We start from the raw sequence: 21,768 nt of genomic DNA on the forward strand, positions 1-21,768 counted from the left end.
GAAACTTATCTTTGAAAAACATTGAAATGGCTGATTTTTTTAAATACCTACTATTTAGTACCCACCTTTTTTAATGAACATGACATTTAATTAATATCGAAAAACCATTGCAGAGTAGAATTGGTGTATTTTTACATCACAACAACCGTTTCTGCTATGGGTGCACTATTTCCAACCGTTTTAGTGTGAAATTTGGCCTCGACCCTGGTTCTTGACTCTTCTTCTACATATGACTTACCGTCTAAGTCGAATTGTTTCCAGTTTTGGAATACGATAATTATTCAGTGCAAACCATGTCGACAAGGAGGTTTATTCCCTGTTGATAGTTAGACCGTTATTTATTTTTCTAAGCAATCTGGTTCATTATAAAAAATTTAATGCTCGAATGTTGCAAGCAAGGATGTAAATTGTCACTCGCGCTCATTCACGATCGCCTCATTTATCGCGATAATATTCTGGAATATTCTCTCCGCTCGCTCTGAAGTACGAGTTAAACTCTTTTCGACAAAGTTGTGGTTCTACTTAAGGACTTCAAGTTCGTCATACTAAGGTGTCCAGAAATAGGCTTATTGAATGAGCTATTGGCTTGCAAAAAAAGGTTAACGTGAGTAAAAATTTACATCTTTTACAAAAACAAAAAAAAAAGATTTCAATCGCCCCCTTCGCTGTAAACCCGCAGTGCCGCAGTACACGGAATTTAAAACCCACCTTTGCGTTCGGTAGTGGCTTGGGATCGGCTAGCTACTGTTGTAACGTTGGCTCACTTGTCGGTGCGTTGCGGTTTTGCGTAAGCGATTTACCGCTTCCCAAACCCTGTTCCCCACAGCAACTTGGTTGCCTTTGTTGCTCATCTCCGGGCGCCCACCACAAAGCCGATGATGAAGATGATGATGGTTTATTAGTTTGTTAGCTTTCGGACCGACCCGCAAAAATTTATCTCCTTTCTTGTGCCTGTGAAGACGGCAGCGGCGGTAGCAACAGTGGTTTCGATTGGCGCCACTCAGTTAATAACAATCACATTTTCTGTACCCGATTCAATCTCGGGTTGTTTGTCTTAATTTATTTCTGTAATGCGAATCATTACCCAGCCGTACGGGCTGGGAGGAAAAAAAAAAAAGGAAAAACCAATATTTGCGCGAAGAGTGCTGCTTTTTGTTCTATATGTACAAAACGGTGCACGTATCCATCGGAAACGATCTTGCGGTCCCGCGGGGGTGTCGGCAGCCAGCCTATTTTCTTGCTTTCTTTCTGGCTGGCTGCGTTAGGCCACTGTCAAACTCGGACATGTTAACCATCCGCGAGGATTGAGCGAAGCCGGCGAGATCCTTGTGGCGCTGACGCTGATCGTTGTCCAATGCACGACGTTTACCGAATCCGTTTGATGCGGCAGTGGAATAAGTCATGGCAGCAAAAGGGCGCTTTGCTGCGGTTATCTTTGAACGTTTTTGGATGGTGGTTCTGAAATGAACATATTATATGTTAATGTGAAGAGATTTCAAGCTTTAAATGGTTTCTTACCCTTTACGAGGTCCTTTACTAGCAAACTTCCGACTGGTTTTATCTGAGCCTTTCTCATCATTAGGGCCCGAATGTTGTTGTCGCACTAGCTGCTTCGGTGGATCCCGGAGCCCAAGGCACTTAGCGTAGTGACCCATGTTGACTGCTTTGATGGCAAAGATTCGCCGCAACTCTTTCGGAAAGTTTGAATAGTATCGCACCCAGGAAACGAACGCTAATAGAAAAGCCCGGTAAGAAAGAGAGAGAGATGAAAAAAGGTAAGATATTAAACTTCCATTACTCTCCAGTCAACAGCCCCGTAATCCCGGGTTTCATTTTCGTGTTCAATTGAATTCATCGAGTACCTGAAAACAAGATGCTCTCGAGAGTGCCGCCGGAGAAGCCGGGACCACCTCGAACATAGAGGATGGTAAGCAATTATTATGTCATTTGGCTGAAGCGGGGACCGACTACTGACGGGTCGCTTAGACCGGGAAGCAGCGGAAAAAAGGGGGAAAAAGATTAATCAAACATTTTCAATTGACGCAAATTTGAATGGGAAATTGTTGTGTGTGCAGCACACTTCTTGAGCCTAGGTTGACTAGGGTGTGACTAATTTTGTATGTATTTTTTGGTATGTATTACTTCAGTCTTCATGAAAAGACATTAGTGGATGTGGAAAAATATTGCACATCAACACAACTAAATAGGAACCACCCCAGGCCCACCGAATGCCTAATGGGATTTGAAATAGTAATTGTGTTTGACGGTACGAAGCTCTGTTCCCGATCTACAATTCTTGCCGGATTCTTGACTGCGTCGAGTTGAGTGCACGTAGGCACCGATAATTAATGGAAGTTACATTTAATGAAGGGAAATATTTTCCACTTTGGCACCATCGAAGCGCTGGGACGCGGCAGCGGGTCCTCGGGAATCTGTGCGTTTGACGATCTGCGGTTCGCGAGCAATCGATAAATTGTCGTCCTCATCGGCATCCGAAACACGCCGCAGTGGTCGGCTGCCGGCGAAGTGGTCTTTTCAAGTGGTAATTGAATTCTTACCGGGATCGGATGGGATTTCTTTTTTTTCGTCTCTTGCGTGTACCGAACATTACACTCAGCTGTTATTGTTTGTGGGATTTCGAATCTTCACACCGAGGGAGACGCAGTAAAGAGGTCATATATCAAATGGGTGAGAAAACGGGGGTTTTCATCTTCGATCCGGAGCGGGCACCTAGCAAGACTTCCTTAATGGGTGGTTAATGACTGTGAATGACTTTTGGCCGGCTGGACCGAAGATGGCTTGAAAGGGAATTTTAGGGAAGTTGTTGTTTTTGTGAAACAATGTATTCTCGTGAAGTGGCCATACTTCCGTTTCGTCGAAATGCATAGAAAGTTAAAATAATATGTAGGCTGTGTAAGCTAAATATTTCGATCCGTGAGAACTTTTTTTGAGATGGGGTTAGCGTGCAGTTTTTGTTAATTTTTATTTTTTGATTGAATTAAATTCAGAGTTTTAACGATTCTTCAAATGATTCTAGAGTACCGAGAAAAAAGTGCTATTTTGACATCATTTTTTTAACTAGATTTTACACAAGTTCAGTTTAGATTACGTGATTACTTGATTATTTTCTCTGTTTAAAACCCTCGCTACAATATTTATTATGTCTATCAGGAATATCCATTTATTTTCTCTTGAAGCTGAATCTACGAACAACGAAGCATTCCTGCATTTGTCCTGTAGTCATTATTACAAATTTTGAGGACTCCAGATGCTCTTGTTTTGCATCTGGAGGATTATACTTTCGCTCGTTCCTATTATTACAAACAAAAAATACCTACAGCTGCTAGATTAGACAGAAATATGTGCTTGTAATTAGCTAAATAAACTAAATAAAGGCACACATGTATATTGTTTTTCAACCAAAAATGAATTCAGACATTTTTTATGCTACCTACAATAACACAAACTTTTAGAAAAATCCATCACGTCCAGCAGGAGTTTTTTTGTGATATGGACATTTTTGGACATATCATCATTGGAGACCGTTTTACTCCACTTAACCTCAATGGAAAAAATTAAAATTTTGCAAAACTTCCTACCTTGAATAGACAAAAAAAAAGCTGAAAATTTAGCCCAATCGGATAACATCAAAACAACATGCGGCTGGGCCTTTTCGCGAACTGGCTCTCAAAATCCCAATGAAATCTTCGATTCGACGGCACCGAGGCAAATTTGTTGGGTTGCTTATTTTGGGTACAAATGGGGCGAGTGGTTGCTCAGGAACGTTTGTGGTTTTTTGACTTAATGAGATTAACTGATCTGTGTTTCGGCCTTCTATCGACGTTGTGTTTTCTTTTTTTGACGTAGGAAATATTCATTATCACTTCATTGTTAAACAGTGAAAATTGAATAAAAGTTTCAAGGTCGATTTTTCACCAACAATGGACCAATCATATGCGAGCACGCCTGGCTCAGACTTCATGAATAGATACCAACTGCCTGCTGAGATATTCTGTATAGCAGTGGCGAACATTTCCGAAAAAGCTTCACCTTCAAGACATCAAAATAGTCTAGGCTCATGGAAGCTAACATTAGTTGACCTATTGGGACGGGGAGATTTTGTCAATTTTTTTTGCCACTATGAATTGTAAGAAAAAGAAAAAAGAGATTTTTGACAAAAATTGCGCGACTTTGTAAAAAAGAGGGTGGTCCTGGAGAGCGGGGGGTTTTCCAATCGACACCAAAATTGATATTTTCCAAAGTAACAGTAGATGAAAAATTCTCCCAACTTCGAGCAAAATCTGTAATGGTCGTGTCCAAGTTTGTGCTTTTTCGTGGTCACTTCGTATGGAATGACCCATATGTTAATGTTAATAAAACTGATGTCTTGGAGGAGAACATGATGGCACAGGCAACAGTACTGCACCGAGCAATGTATGAACAGAGCGCTGGTTACTCGTCGTCTATCAGTGCAGAAAAACTCGAAATTCATTTTTGTGCAGTCAAGCCAAGTGAAAACTGCATTGCCGCTGTTGACACACAGTGGGGAGTGGAACACAATCGAATTGCCGTTTGAATTGTCTTCTTCTTCTTCTTCTTCTTCTCCTTGTTTCGTATAGCAGCAAATATCAGAATTCAATATGATTTTCGGGTGCCGCAAAATACGCTGCGCCGCCGGGGACAACAAAATGCGTTGTTTATTTTTGAACTCTACACTCTGCTTTTTTCAGATTTCTTTAAATAACTGATATGGGGCATTAAAAAGACAATAGAAAACCAAAATGCTCCGAACAGATCTTTGAATAGGTAGTTGAACGAACTGTACTGATGACTATATTTTACTAGCTAAATGAATTTGATATTAGAGTTCCGACATTGGTATTTATATTTTTCAATTGAATTTTTTTTTAATTAACATTTGCAAGAAAATATTACTTTCCATAACCTTACTTGTATTTGAACAACGCTATGCAAACATTAATTGCTGAGGCTAATGTTGTGCATCACTCTAGCCCAGTTTATTTTAGAAGATAACGGACATATAACTGTACTTCGTTATCGATATTTTTTCCACGAGCTTGTAACTGCAGGAAAAAAATTTATGTGACGTCTTTGCCGCTTTGTGATCGGTGAGTGAGCCAACTTCAACAAAACAAATAGATATAGAAGGAAGTTTAATTTCTACAAACTCGCTCCAGACCCAAATTTCCCCCTAAATTTGGTTTCTGGACCATTGTGAATGTTAAAGAGAATATTTTTTCTTTTAAGATAGAGTGCTGCGAAGAAATAATCAAAATACAGACCCCGTTCGATTTTGGCACCACGCCAGATTTTTTTCCGTTGCCAAAATCGAACCATGCCAAAAATGAACGGTTCTATTTTCATGACTTTTTTTACTTTTAAAATGGTCAAAGGCGACCTTAACAGTAGAAATGGCCACCAATGAACTAGTTTTAGTTCCAAGTTGTTTGCGGTGTCGCTTGATGAATTTGGGCTGACGACCTAGATACTTGATATTACCACCCAATCCAAAATACTTTCCTTTTGGAAGATGTTGAGCTTCAATTGGTTAAAATAAATCAAGCAAACTACAAAACTAAAACGAGCTCAAATCAAACATAACTTCAAAATAAAAATATAAAATTATTGTAGTCCTACGTCAACTGTGCGGTCGTGTCTTGGATACCACCCTCCTACTATTTAAGAAATGGAATCTGATCTGATCTGATTTCCCTGATCAAATATACAGAGTCTGCAGACAGAATCAATGTGTTTGCTCAGCGACTGTACGTATTTTTATTTTCAGCCTCCCCTGGAAATCAATTTCTGAAATATATTCAACAACACTCGCCTGTAGTATTTTTTTGTGCAAACATCATGTATTAGACAAGGCACAAGCATAACGTGCTTGTTGAAGAAGCACCAAGAATTTAAAGCAATCCACAATTACACTTTTGTTTTTTGCTTAACATTTTTTTTTGTCTGCAACTACACTCGCTGTATTACGAAGACAGCTAGAATAATATTATATCATCTAACAATTTTGAAATATAAAAAGAGATTCTGAATGAATCTTAGTAAATAAACAAAAAATTCACAAGCATTCGCAGGCTCTTACTCTTCTATAAATGTATATATTTAGGAATTTACTCTTTCGATACCATCCTGTCACGATTATTTAGTGAATATCGAAGATAAAAGAAATGTACGAACAAAAGTGTACCACTGCAATACGAATAGTACCGCTGCAGTACGAATAGAAGTGTACCGCTGAAATGTACAAATAGAGGAGTACTGCTGCAATCATAGACGTCGAGAGACCTGCGGTTCTTTGCTCCACTGGTACTGTTGCTTTTACCGGCATGTTTTCTTTCATGACATCAGTTGTTATTAGGTTCTGAAAGCAGGTTTAGAAATTGTTGGGGATTGTTTCAAATTGACCTATTGGGACGGGGAGACTCTGTCAATTTTTATTTGGCTATTGATACAGAGAATATCACAGGGAACGGATGGTGTCCATTCACGTCGTCTGTGCTAGGAATGCTCGCATGTAATTGGTTCATTATTCGCGCAAATTTGAAATGAAACTTTTTATCAATTGTACCGCTCAGCAATGAAATTAGAGTGATAACTAGCACATTACAAAATTGTTATACATTTTATCTATCCAACAATATATTGGTTATTGTTATCCATCATGTGGTTATGCTGTTATTAACGTTTGAAATCTGACGCAACATTTGCCAGTTTCATTTCCAATTTTAAAGAATGCATCCCAGTATAGTTAACAAAGACGTAGTCCCACGTCAAAATCGAATTCCATGACATAACCCGATTTTCAAGGTTTCTGTCGCCCAGTGAAGATTACTGTCATTAATAAGAAATTCACATACTCTTATTTCTCTCTAAGCGTATTTGTTTGTGGAGTTACAGAGCCTAAAAAAGTTCAAAAAATTTAGCTGTCACCCGTTGATATAAAACATATTGTTGTTGTAATAGCGAATACGAAAAGCGCTGAAAGAATGTGAACATGTTTCTTTCCCAACTGATGGCTTAGTGGAAGCGTGTAGAGTTCTGATCAGCGATGGAAACGAAACGATTATGACCCGATTGTCGTTTTGTCCCAAACTGTACAGATTGCGATGTGTTCAAGTAATGAATAAACTTGAATCCTCTCAGTACGTAACAAAATGTTGATGCATTGCTCACTCGGAAATAATAAATACATAACTAGACTATATACAGCTCTTAGAAGAGAATGATCCGCGCAACTCGTTGTGTTTTTTTCTCCGTACGTGGCTCGTCGCACGAGGAAAAACGATAGCAAAAGAGAATAATAAACTTGACTTGTCCCCTTCGCATCACAGTGACGCAGTAGCAATGATGTGGTACGGTGACGGCGGGAGGGAGAGTTATTTTAGGCTATCGGACTACTTGGGCAACGATTGTTTTCAGCAGGTTTGCTACACCAATTATTAAAAAACTGCTGGAGTAGTGTGAAACATGATATTATATAATATTTTTTTTGTTTTATTCATTTAAAAAAAAAGGCTGCTTAAGCAGGTAATACAGAAATTAATAGGTACCAAACTTTGCTATTATTCAATTAACCGAATTAACCTACGTTAAGCTTGCGGTTATGCCGAAAAATTTATCTACCTCTCGTTTTGGTTATGGTTTGGTGAATGGAACATTTTCCTCATATTAATTTCAGAGGTAGTGCTAAGAGGAGAGAGAGAGAAGGTGGCTACCTGATATAAATAAATTTAAAAAACGCAAGCTTGGCATAGTTTGCGTGATTGATAGTAGACACTCAAATGCTTGAACCTATCTCTTAAAACTAAATTCTTTTTAGTCGTATTGAACTAAGATTTTTAGTAAACATAACAATAATTCTTTTCAAGCAACAATAAGTTTCAGGGAACCTACGTGTAATATTTTATTTTTTTATCGTTTCCTTTCGGATTGACTTTTTACAAAGAATCACTTCGTTACTTATTGTTACGTAGGAGGGAGGGAGGGAGGGGGGGGGGGGTAGTAGAAACAGTTACGTAACTATCATGTTTGCTCGAAATTGAAAATTTCGGAGAGGAGTCAGACTGATTAGTGGTAAGTAATTTTAGGGGGGGGGAGTCATGTCGAACGCTACCTATCGTTACATAGGAGGGGGGGGGGTCTGAAATCTAGATTTTCAGCGTTACGTAATTTGTAATATAACACGTCGATGTTGCACCATCATGTTTCATATCAGAGCAATTCCATCACAAAACCGGGCAATCAATTTAGTCGACCATTGCAAATACAGTGATCACCCGATTATATCACCCCCTTGATGATGTTTGGAGTGATAAAATAGGGAAAGTGATAAAATCGGGAATTTTTTTTTATTATTATTTTGTTATAAAAGATGGTAAACCAATCATTTAACACGTAAAATCAGCGATTTTGATTACTACAAGAAATCAAATCATATGAAAAGGCAGTTCTATCCGTCTGTCTGCTTCTCCTTATAGACGTGGGAACTACTGTACTAATCGGCGTGAAAATTTTTATGTAGGGGTTTTTGAGGCCGGAAAAGGTTATTAGAGTAGCTCGAGACCCCTTCCACTTCTTAAAGGGAGGGCTTCCATACAAATATAACACAAACTTCTACGTAACTTAAAAACTAATCAAGCAAATGGAACCAAATTTGACATGGTGAGGTTATTAGGAGTAAGAAATATGTCAATGGTCACTTGACACCCCTCCCTCCTCTGGAAGAGGGAGGGCTCTCATATAAGTAAAACATAAATTTCACTACTAGTTCGTAGGATAGGTACTAGTGTTTGCATAAAGCTGTGAAGTTGTTCTCTTAGTGTCATACATATCTCAAGCAGCTCAAAAAATTAGTTTCAGCTATTTTCTAAGGTTACGGAAGAGGGATCAGAAATGACCCAAAATGTGTTTATGTGGTTTACTGATAGCCCTTTCACAAAATATCTCCTGGCTTTTTGGACCGATAGGCCTGAGCAAAACTAGAGAGGGAAAAAAATCGATGAAGTAGTTGAAACAACACCAATGATTTTAAAAATAAAAATTAATCGAGGATACTGTCTACAGACATTAAAAGATGAAAGTTTGTATCTTAATTGACAGTGGAACTGGCACTTGTAAATAATTGCGAAATTCGGAGATGGTGGACATACAATGTTATATGATGATAAAATTGGGCGAAAAAGGTGATAAAATCGGGGGCAGATAAAATCGGGTACTGATATAATCGGGTGATTACTGTATTTTCATAGCCAAAAAAAAATCGGTTTTCGATGGTTTTTGATGCCAAATGACTTAGAAACGCATGAAACGTCGAGAATTGGTGTCATCTGAAAAAAAAATTGCAAAAATCGACTCTCTGGGACTTAATCGTTTTTTCAATTGTGGAAGGCGGAGTTTGAAACAATTAGAATTTATTTAATGAAATTGATTGCTAGTATCTCGAAATAGCCTGTATAATGATATATACTATAAGTAGCATCGAATACATCATAATTCATAATATAGTGAAAAATGAGTATAAAATAAAAAGCACTTCGGTTCGTTTGATTGGTGTGACGTCTTCGACAAAGTTGTAGATAATAATTCTGTCTTTTCAAAAAAATACATTTAAAAAAATCATTTATTGAAAAATAAAATAAGACGAAAAATTAAAAAACAATTATGTATTCAAATGAGCTCATTTTTTAAAAATCTGATTTTTTAATAAAACCTACAAAAGATTGCCAAAACAATGAAACCAGTCCGACCATTTAGAAGTTAAGAAAAAAAAGTTATCGTTTTTTGAAAAAAAAAAAAAAATTTTTTTTTTTGAAAAAACAAATTGTTTGAATCGTTTTTTCAAAAGGAATATTTTTCTTTTGAAAGGACAAAATATTATCTACAACTTTGCCGAAGACACTATGTCAATCAAACAAACCGTTTCGACTGTAGACATATTTTTAATTTCCAATAGAGCACTGTATGAGGAATATTTTTACGGTCAAAAAGGTTTATTTGATTGTCATAGTGTACCTGGCAAAGTTGTAAATAATAACTTTGTACTTCCAAAAAAGATGTACCCCGTGAAAAAAAAATAGCTTTTTTTCTGATTCCTCCATGACTGGTTTCGTTGTTCAGGTAATCTTTCGAAGTTTTTATAAAAAAAATCGATTTTTTTTAAATGGGCTGTTTTGGATAGTTAATTTTAAATTTTCTTCTAATTTGTTTTTAAAAAATCAATAATATGTTTTTACAGTCTATATTTTTTTGGAAGACAAAACTATAAGTTACAACTTTGCCGAAGACGTCACACCGCTCAAACGAACCGTGTTGGCTCTAAAAGTATTGGTAATCATCAATACCATCATAATAGCATTTTTCAATAGCTTTTCAATATGAGTTGTGTTTCAAAAAATTAAACCTATAGCACAAAAGGGCATTTTTTGCCTATAAAAACGACTATGCAAAGTTTCAGCCAATGGGCACGTTCACGTTCTGATGATGTAAACTTGACAGAAAATGTATGGTTGAACTGTCAAAACGACGCAAACTCAGAAACAACGAGTCAATTGTGTTGCTTATTGATTGAGATCCCTATCCCTGGCAAAGGACATTATTGTGGTAAGGGGCTGTCCACATACCACGTGGACAGCTTGGGGGGGGGGGGGGTTGTGTGATGTCCACGGTCCTTACAAATATTTTATAATTCATATGGGCATTTGTCCACGGGTGGAGGGGGGTCAAAATCGTTAAAAATCTGTCCACGTGGTATGTGGACGGCCCCTGAATAAAACGAATAAATTGTCTGGTACAGCATTTGCATAAACAAGTACATGTGTCCTAGAGAGTATATTTTTCAAACAAAATCAAAAAAACATATTCCATCAGTATCCACCGTTTCATGTACTTTCAAGACACTTGGAATAGAAAACATTATTCAAATTCCATGCACCTCCCGTGTGTGATTTTGTAAATGACATGGAAGCATTCAACATTTTCCGCGAGACACAATCTTAATTTTGGTTGAGTTATTTTTTTTCACAGAGTAGTTTTTTGAAACATTTTGTAAATTTGTTTTGAAATATCTTGCCATTTTACATGGTATTTTTTTCCAATTCAACATTGCCACCCTAACGACAATGATGTAGCAAATATTATATTTTCAGAAATTTTTCTATTGGTACTAAGTGAAAAGTGATTTTTTTCTTTTTATACTCATTTTTACACAATATTATAAACCACTCTATGTCAAATAAATGAACCACCCTAATGAAACATAATGTATTCGATGCTAGTTATAGTGTATATCATTATACAGGTTATTTCGAAAGACTAGCGATCAATTTCATTAAATAATTTCTTAATATTTTGAACTCCGCCTTCCGCATCTGAAACCGCCATTCTCTACTGCGAAAACTTGCCGAACTTTTTGCGGATATGTTAACCTTTTCTACCTTTTTGTCCATCCTGACACACGTTTTATACAAGCAAGATCTCTAAACCAACTGGGAACTTGAACCTGCCACCAAAACAATCTCATTATGGGAGTAGGAAACAACACACTTTTTTTTCACTCTCTTTTTGACAAAAATCTCAATCATTGACTGAACGATCATGAATGATCTTTGTTTATCATATGTAAATATTGCGACTAACCCCATATACTCAACTGTGCACATTTAGATACAGATGTTGTTGTTAGCAGTCACGACAAGAGGCGAATAAGGCGAAGGAAGAGAAAGAGAGTACGCCAGCAGGGATACTATATACATGGTGCTCCTTTGCAATCCTCGTAACTCGTCTTACACATAGATCTGCTTGCAAATGTGAGAAGAGTAAATGTATATCGCACACTGACAGAGATGTTAATGCATCACAAAGGAGATTTATATGTATTCAAAAATCGCTAGAAACGATTTTCTTCCATCGCTGGTTCTGATATCAGCGCATTATGATTGGAAATCAAGTAGATCTTGCACTGTATTGATGGCAACTTATCGATATATCTTCACTTTGAAATTTACATCTTAAAAGTAAGTAAGTTCACTTTGAAATTACATCTTAAAAGTAAAAGTAAGTAAGTTTAAAAGTTTTAACGTAGGTATGTATAGGCAAAGAGAACTGCGTTAGATGCGAGTAAAGAACAAAACATTTGTTCATATGTGAACAATTCCTTAATCTGTCAAGTAAAGTTGCTCTTTATCAGTCAATTTAAGAGAGACAGATTTTTTTTTGCGAAGTTATCTGAAATAAGCTCATCTTTAACATCACCGAAGAATATGTACAGTAGTGTTATCAAACAAATAAACTGTAGCTTTAATAACTTTACTTTTTGTGGCAAAAAAAATTAGCAGATTCAAACTAATTTTATTAAATTTATACAAATAAATAAAACCAAGAGATATTTTTTTTCTCATTCAGAGACATCAACATTTGGAAAGGGCGAATTTCCAACTTTTCATCCGTAAAGTTTAGCCACAAAAAGTTACGTCTTTTAAAGCTTTGAAAGTCATCTGAATCATTCTTCACTAAGAGAAAACATAAAGTCACACTTCACACTTCACTAAGAGAAAATATAGAGCAAAAAAACTTAGGCCACATCAAGCAAAATTTCTCCAATTCAGCCTACTCAAGAGCTACAAAAAAGTAGTCTTCCACAAAGTTGCTTAAAATAAAGAGATTTACAAGTTTGTCGAAAAAAGTGCAAAATTTTTTTCCGCAAACAACTGTTTTGAGGACGTCTAAAACAGAGCAAAGCCTTGGTGCTACATTCCGGTTCGAAACTTGACCTTCTGTTTTTTTTTATACACAGACTTCGCGGCCGAGTGCTTAGTGTACAGGACAATTGCGGGGCTAGCGCTACGATCCTTCCGACACTAACAGTCTCTCACGAGCCGAGACTCGAACCTACGACGACTTGCATAATAGGCCGGCATTATACCTCGAGACCATCTGGGGGAGAACGTCTATAATTTTCATTTCAATCACCAAATTGTATCGAAAACCTCATTTCCGCCTGAATTGCCGTTCTGTACCACTGTACAGAACGACAATATAGGCCACACCCCCTCTGAGAGCGACTCCCGGTTTCTGGAAAAAATTAAAAAATGGCCGAACACCACCCAAGGTGGTTATTTCCGGAATCGGTATGATTCCGGTTTCAGCCTTCAGTCTGATGTACGTCTCCGTCATCTTCTCAAGGGTTCGTGCTACAATATCAATGTCATCGGCGAAGCCAAAAAGCTGAACAGACTTTCTAAATATCGTGCCACTCGTGTCGATACCAGCCCTTCGTATCACACATTCCAAAGCGATGTTAAATAGCAAGCACGATAATCCATCATCTTGCCGTAAATCTGTTCGAGATTCGAAGAGACTCGAGAGTGTGCCCGAAACTCGAACTACGCACATCACCCGATCTATCGTCGACTTGACCTATCGTGTCAGTTTATCCGGGAAACCGTAAGCGTGCATAATCTGCCATGTGGGCACGTTATACTCACGGTACTTCTGTAGGACCTTAATAACCAGATCCCTGCACATGTCGGCTTGTGGCACATAACCAGCTTCTCGTAGAACTTTCGTGTGTCATTCGCACGGTACAGTTCTTCCATTGTCTCGCGTTCTCGATCTTCCTCCTGGCGCTTCTTCTACCGTACGACCGAGTTTTGCCTGTTCAGCGCTCCACGTTCGCCCTCGTTTGGTGTTACAGCATTCTCGCTCGTGCTGCATTCTTCTCTGCCACTAACTGTTTGCACTCTTTATCAAACCAGTGGTTTCTCCTGTTCGGAGCCATTGTACCAAGCGCCACTATAGCAGTACTACCTATGGCTGATCGAATGTCCTTCCAGCCATCTTCAAGAGTAGCTGCGCCAAGTTGCTCTTCCGTTGGTAATGTTGTATCCAGCTGCTGCGCGTACTCCCGTGCAACTTCGGCATCCCGTAGTTGTCCGATGTTTGAGCGCATGCATACTGGAACAAGGTAATGGTCCGAATCAATATTCGCACTCCGATAGGTGCGAACTTCGATGACGTCTGAGAAGAATTTACCATCAATTAGAACGTGGTTGATTTGGTTCTCCACTTGTAAGTCAGGTTATTTCCAGGTGGCTTTGTGGATGTCTTTGCGAGGGAAGAAGGTTCTTCTCCTTAACCCCCCCCCCCCTCCCTTGTTACTAAAAAAAACTAATGTTGTCAAAAGTTGAAATTTCGTCTTATGAGTACCCCGTCGAGCACATATGAGAAATGCAAAAATTTTTTGCAGTAATCGATTGGAAAATTAGCTACGTGATTTTGAAATGCTAACTATTGTGTTATTAGATGTGGAGCCTGTTTTAAACACAGATTTTATCCAATCTTAGTGAAAACAAGGCCAAATACCATAGAACATGGATTTTTTTGACCCTATATCCAGAGGGCGGAAATCGACCCCAGATGAATGACTTCGAGCCAATTAAACAAACACTCGTCTTCAAAGATTCCAATCATTTAAAAAAAGAATGGAAAGAAATTATCACTGAAACTTACCGCTTCAAACCATCAAATTGATTAACCCCAATGTATGAAATACTTTAACATGCGACAGACTACGGGTTATTATTCTACGTTACCTTGCGGTCGTTGTGTCACACACAACCTCTTCAACTTTCATTATTTTCTACACGCCTTGAGAGCTCTCATATGAGTTTAAGATTTTCAACTGTAAGCGTCCAGATAAATATTTGTAATATTTGGTAAATGTTAGAATTGCCCCTGAAATTTTTGAAACTTGTCTACTGTTTATATTTCAATAATTTCCAACTGTCAATATCCTATTTTGCTTGTTTGCGGAATGCTCACTCAAGTTTGCTATTGAATTAAAAGTTTTTTATACTCTCGACATCGCGTCCTTAAATCTACTTTTGAGTACAATAAAACTATGTGAAGGAAAAAAAATACAATAAAACTAAATGGTTTCAATAAAACTATGCTAAAATGTTATGAATTGATTCTGAGTTGCAGAAATTTGTGTTTCATATGTATGGTATTTCGCCCTTTCTGAAATTTATGTTTAATTTGCATGAGACCCCTCTCTTCCAGAAGAGAGAGAGGTGTCAAACCATCATGAAAATAGTTTTTACCCCCAAAAATTTTCACATGCCAAATTTGGTTCTATTTGCTTGATAAATTCTGGAGTCTTGCAGAAATTTGTGTTTCATTTGTATGGATACCCCGCTTTCCAGATAAGGGAGGGTCGTCAACCCACCATACAAACATTTCTTACCCCTAGAAACCTCCTCGTGCCAAATTTGGTTCCATTTACTTGATTATTTTATGAGTTATGTAGAAATTTGTGTTTCATTGGTAAGGGATCCCCCCCCCCCCTTCTAGAAAAAAGGGCGTCGATCTACCACAAAAGTATTGCTTGCTCTCGTGAACCACCACAGGCCAAATATAGTTTTATTTGCTTGATTAAATCTCAAGTTATACAGATATTTGTGTTTCGTTTGTATGGGAGCCCTCCCTTCCAGAGCAGGGAGGGGTGTCAAATCACCACAGAAATATTTCATGTTTCTTGATACATTAACGTGCCAAGTTTGGCTTCATTTGCTCGATTAGTTATCGAGTTATGCGAAAATTTGTGTTTCATTTGTAAGGGGTCCCTCATTCCCGAGGAGGGAGGGATCTCAAACTATCATAAGGATTTTCCCCGGCTTCAGAAACCCTTGCATACAAATTTTCGTATCAATCGGTTCAATAGTTTCCAAGTCTATATGAATCAGACAGATAGAACTCCTTTTTTATGTATAGATAGAAGATAGATTAGAATCTGAAATGTTCATTGTAACTTGGTGCTTAGAAAAAAACTTTTCAGATCTCGCGTAATGTTTTAAATAATTTTAAAGTTGTTTGTTTTAGAATATTATTAAAAAGTAACGGAGATTTCTAATTAAAAAATCTTTTCTAATGAAAATACTCGAAACGTTACGTCAAATGTTATGAAAAACCTAATGATTAGCATAAGAACACAAGTCAGTGTTTTTTTTTTTTCAAATGCGGCTGCAAATACCCAAAATCAAACAATGTCTGTTCATCATGAATTGCTATTTATTTTGAGAACTAAAACTGTGCATTTTATGCACTTCATGAAGTAAAGTATAAAAAAGTAAGAAATTGTACCGGAAAATATGTGGAAAGCTGTGTTTTTTAAGAATTTTTTTCCCAGCAGTTAGATTCTTCAATATAGTAATCAGTTTAACATGGTTCATAATCTGCGAACAATATTTACGACAACGTCGTGTTTTCCAGTGCTCTCCATAGTTCATTCGAACTGCTAAATTATCTAACGATTAGCAACATGGCAACTTAAAACGCTGTTATCGTATCGTCCGCTTTAGATGAACCTCGCGGGAAATAAATAACCTCACCCTCATCTCGTATCGTATCGAATTGCACACCATTGAAGACTGCAAGGATATATGGCTCAACGAGTACGTCAACCGTACCGAATAACACTCCCTCCCACCCCTTCGTACAGCTAATACCGACTGAGGCTGAGGTGGTGTATGTACAACTTTCGCTTGTCTGCTATTTTATTGCTCTTGTGTTACAATTGGTTTTATGCATTATACTCTTAATTTTATTTCCTCCCCTAATTGAAAGAGATATGCGCCACGCTGCTGTCTGCGCGTTTGCGTTCCCTTCCACACGTTCGACTGGTCGTTTCCCGGTGATAGAGAGCTCTATGCATATTCAGATCAGATGAGCCCAAGGTAAAGACACGAAATGACGGCTTTGCCGTCGATCGAACTGGACGAAAAAACAGTTCCACAACTGTACGATGATAAAATACATCCAACTCGTTTTTCACGTGGAAAATCCGAGCTCGACCCAACGTTCCGAAAGCCACCTCCGGATCCACCCCATCAACTTGGCAGGGAACACTTCTGTGTAGATTATGTGTGTTTTTAACAGTAATTAAATTCACCAGAAACAACAATAAAATCCAAGCTCATTGAAGTGGTGCTGCTGCCGTTGTATCGCTTCCCAAATCTTCACTGGGGGAGTCGCGCTAATAGTCTCGAATCGAATCTATTGCTAGTCGAGGGGCCCACCTACTGTGCTGAAAGTGCCAAAGCGAGAAATGGGAATATTATTATCTAACAATAAAATAATAATTCTGTCTCCGCTTCGATTGTGAATTATGGATGGAATAGCTTTATTCGATCAGCCGTTCGACCAGGGCGCTTCCTGTTCGCAGACCGGTATTGTATTCTAAGCACGGTCATTCGGCTCCGATTTTTAGCCCTTGGCAGCAATGGCTTTCGTTGAAGATTGCTACCGATGGCCATTGTGTGTCGTAAATGTGAACATTTGAAAACAATCGACGAGAGTGCGAAGTTTGCCCTGTGGCGATTTTCTTTCCCATTTAATGTGGAACAGGCAAAAGCGGTTTTCAGCAAAAGAAAGCATTTAAATACTGAGCAATAATATTGGTTCCCGTCCCGCTGTTACTATTGTTGGTTGTTGATGTTGCGATGTTGCTAATGGGATAAATTTTGCCTGGAGGGAGAGTGTGCTAATTGTGTGCTACTGTAGTTAACCAGATTTAGCCTATTGTAAATAAGAAGCACTCGGCGGGGGACCTTGTTGAGATGGTTTAGGTGCCAGAGGCGCGCGCACGCCATGTGGCTAATATCACCATATGAAAGTAACTAATTCGAGCTGTGTATACTTTCAGCTTGAAGCACCCTGTCCGAAAATTAACTCCAAATCTGTGCACAATAACAATAGCAACGAATTTGGCAATTTTTATTCAGATCATGTATCTTATCTATGTTGTTGAGTGTTCGATGAACAAATTAATGATCCAGGATTTTGAAAAGTTACTTCAAGTTCATTGCCGTATCCAATTGTGGGTTTCCTTGAAGTCTCGTGCTGCCATATATTTAAGTTCAATTCGACTAACTTCTATCAATAACCAGAGACGAGACAATTTTGTTTATGCCCTTTCTTGGAATTAGTCGATCAATTTATCTCACGCTTTCGCACGATTCAAAGGGACTTGGAAGAACCAACCTCAATTTACCAAGAAAAAAAACAGCCTTGGCTGTTCTCGATCCACTGTATCACCTTAAAATCGATATGAAGTGAGGGCATGTAGCGCGAGGTTTCATAAAAACCCACCTAATATTATTTCCTTCAGTTACAGTTTAGTAGCTTTAGAATTAGAAGAGTGTTTGAGTTTCTTGATTTCCGCTACATCTATGGTCGTTTTTTTAGGTGAGATATACAACTTCCTCAATTCTCTCTTCCGTTAGATTCCAGTGCAGTATGTGCTCTTTCGGGTCTTGCTTTACTGATTTTGTTATGTTGTTCCTCCTCTCCCCCGTCTTCTTAAAAATTTTCTTTAAATCAATTTGTAGTAAGATAACACGATTTTAACTGTTTTTATCACAGCTTTTTAAAGAGGTCTATTGTGTCTGATTGATTTAAAGCTGGAAATTAGGGCAATACTAGCAAATGACTAGGTTTCTAATATTCCGTTACCAATCCATTTTCGGCAGCAAAGATTTGTATTTTCTTTTATATGATCAATTGCAACCGTCTGCAATTCATTATACTGCGTCAAACCAGTTTATCAAATATATTCGACATTTAATGTAAACTTATAGATAAACCTCAAACGAACACTCATTGCCAAATGATACCTCCTGCGCTGCAGGAAACCAAATACAGATGAGCCAAAATTAACCACAGTAAGAAGTAGTAAAGCTTATTAACCGCAATTCCGCAAATTGGATTCCAAAGCATAGTCGTCTGCCTCCAACCTGTGTCGGGATCGGTACAGCCCGAACTAATGCAATGCCAAACGACCGGGCGCTAGGTTTTGTGCAGAAATCTAATTCCGATTCTCCTTGCAAACTCGTTTGCAGCTTCGAATGGAGACCGACCGCGATAAATAATATCAATTAATTTCTCCCGGTCACTCTGTGTCCCTATCCAACAAGGGTAAGCCACAGTAAAAGATACAGGCACTATCTCATGATTAGGGACGCATAATGATGATTCCCTTTGTTCGGCAATATCCCATGCTGCTGCCTATGCGCTAGATGGGCAGGCAGCGCGAAGGCAATTGAATTTTGCAACCGGAAGTACATTATGCCTACTACATGTGATTAGAATGTGATAATTCCTAACTCAATCAGTTTGCTGACCGATCTACTGATGTAGCCAGCAGCTGGTGATAAAATTTTATGTCAACCGAAAACGGGAAGTTTTCTCGTTGTTTTGGGATGGGAAATACTGTTGTTCGTAACTCACCTTTACAAGCCCGAGCGTAGAGTTCCTTTTCCGTCGTAACTAGCCTTTCATATCGGTGCTGCAGCTCGATGGATGCCTGTTCCCGGTTTTTGTGTTTCCGGGCTGCCGGCGCATTCAGCAGTTCACCGATTCGGCTGAATATCGGGTCCATCTTTTCCTCCAAAAGCTTTATCTGTTTGCCAGCTAGATATTTAGCGAAGTCCACTTCGGATGGTTCCAGGAACAGTACAGCCTTCCCACTTTGACCGGCACGGGCCGTTCGACCCACACGATGCACATAGTCGGCTAGCAATTGTGGCGCGTGATATTGGATAACCAAATCAACACTCGGTACATCGATTCCCCGAGCAACGACGTCGGTACAGAGCAAAATAGCCGATTTAGAATTACGATATTCTCGAAATACCGAGCTTCTTTCAATTTGGGTCATTTTGCCGTGCAGTTTGAAAAAGTTAACGTTTGGCAGAAGGACCGCTTCATTTTCATTTTGGTCCGGCTCTGACTCGGATTCACTATCATCCTCTTCCGAGTCTTTTTCGTTGTCCGAATCGGGTTTCTTTTGCGTTAGCACTTCCACCATAACGTCATAGTGATAATCCACCAAGTCCTGAGTGGCCAGAAAAACCAAAGCCTTAGAGACTTTTCTGTTCAGTTCGTAAGCTAACAGTCCGCTAAGGCTCACCAATCGTAACTTTGGAGGTACTACTAAATAGCTTTGCCTCACCGTGGCTGGAATGGTGATTCGTTCTTCCATATCATCCACTGGTATACTATCAAACTGTCTTTTCACAGCAATATCACTTGTATCCACATAAACCGGATCAGATAAAGTCAAACCAGCCAGTTCTTTCACCGAATGGGTTAACGTGGCAGATAGAAGTATCGTTTGAACGCCTTTTCCCTGCTCCTGCGTCTCATCACTAGAACTTTTAATCGATTCCACGATCTGTTTTATATCCTTTTCATAACCCAATTCCAACATTCGATCAGCTTCGTCCAAAATTAAATACCTCACCGAGTTTAGTTTCATCGACTCCGTATTTTTAATATGATCACAAAAACGCCCCGGAGTACCAATCAAAATATTTAACCCGGCCCTCAGCCGTGCCTTTTCTGCCTTTCGCTTTTCTCCTCCGCACAGGTAACCGGATACGATCCAAGTATACGGTTTAAGCAACTTCACAAACAATTCGTACGTCTGGAGAGCGAGCTCCCTGGTGGGAACTATCACAACGGCCAGGATGCCATCCGTGCGCGAAATTCGTACCTCCCGCGAGTGCAGCTGCTCTACGAGCGGTAATGCGTAAGCCAACGTTTTGCCAGAGCCAGTCTGCGCTCGGATTAGAACGTCCCGTCCATCGAGGATTTTTGGAATGGATAAATTCTGCACGACCGTCAAGTTATGAAACCCAAGCAGATCGGCAATATTCTTCTTTTGGTGCGAGTGAATCGACAGTGATTCAATGGCAACATCGCTGAAAACTTTCTCCGTCAACGGATGCACCTCCGGGAGGTCCACTTTGGGCATTTGCGTTTTCATACGATCGAACATGTTTGTTTTACGGTTGGATTTAATTTTTTTAAACTCATCACTGAGAGAAAATTTTCCATCTGGTTCGAGTTTTTTTCGATCCGGCTTTCGGGTTACTTTCAAGTCCAGATTATCATTTGGTTTGCTTGATTTAATCACTTCCGATGTCTGAACGGGTTTCTCCAGAACGATTTTGTCTTGTTTATTCACTGTTTGTACCACTGTCTTGATGGTTCTCTTGGTATCGACTTGTACCGGTAAAACTCGTTTTCTGGCAACAAAAGCCTTAACGGGTTGGGTTTTGTTAAACACCATTGAAAACGTTCCACCGCCATCCGACCCACCGAAAGATTTACTTTTTTTCTGGAAGGAATGTTGAATTAGGTGATTGCTTTTTTCCTCAATTTTAGAGCTATAATACCTTCTCCCTTTTCGGCTCGTCGCTGGTAACGAAATTGCTTAACATTATATCCATGTTTACCGGTATTGTGTTACAGAATCTCACAGAAAAAATGTGTTTTTCTAATTTAAAAAATTAGATTCAATACAACTCGAAATCTAAATTCCGAATTTCACGATGCGATACAAAACAACATTAACAACCGAGCCAAGCACACAGGCAGCGCAATCAAAACAAACGCACGTGCTGCGCATGCAGTTGGAAACAAAACGTCAAAAATTCCTTCGCCTTTTGTGATCGGTGTTTCGCATCGCGCTCCGGCCCGGCACCCCTGTGACTGAGCGTATGACAGCCGATGGTGTCCGGAGTAAATGGGACTAGAGGGTAACGTATTTCCCTTTGGTGAATCGTACACAGTTGCTGGTGGCTACATTATTAATACAGAAATATTCAGATGTTATTTGGAACAGGTAGAGTTTTATTTTTTTATTATGTACTGAATCTCGAAAAACTTCTGAAG

General features: G+C 38.8%; 1 protein-coding gene across 1 annotated transcript; it reads right to left on the minus strand.

Annotated features, from left to right (window-relative positions):
- Positions 1-1,044: 1,044 nt before the first annotated feature.
- On the minus strand, positions 1,045-21,495 carry LOC129718151 (probable ATP-dependent RNA helicase CG8611). Its single transcript, XM_055668591.1, has 4 exons — positions 21,270-21,495; positions 19,318-21,211; positions 1,519-1,732; positions 1,045-1,458 (listed from the first exon to the last, which is right to left on the minus strand). The coding sequence occupies exons 1-4, from the start codon at positions 21,321-21,323 to the stop codon at positions 1,230-1,232; spliced, it is 2,391 nt and encodes a 796-aa protein (XP_055524566.1). The 5' UTR covers positions 21,324-21,495; the 3' UTR covers positions 1,045-1,229.
- Between the last annotated feature and the right edge of the window lie 273 nt (positions 21,496-21,768).

The sequence above is a fragment of the Wyeomyia smithii genome, chromosome 1, assembly GCF_029784165.1.
Source record: "Wyeomyia smithii strain HCP4-BCI-WySm-NY-G18 chromosome 1, ASM2978416v1, whole genome shotgun sequence".
NCBI classification, from domain to species: domain Eukaryota; kingdom Metazoa; phylum Arthropoda; class Insecta; order Diptera; family Culicidae; genus Wyeomyia; species Wyeomyia smithii.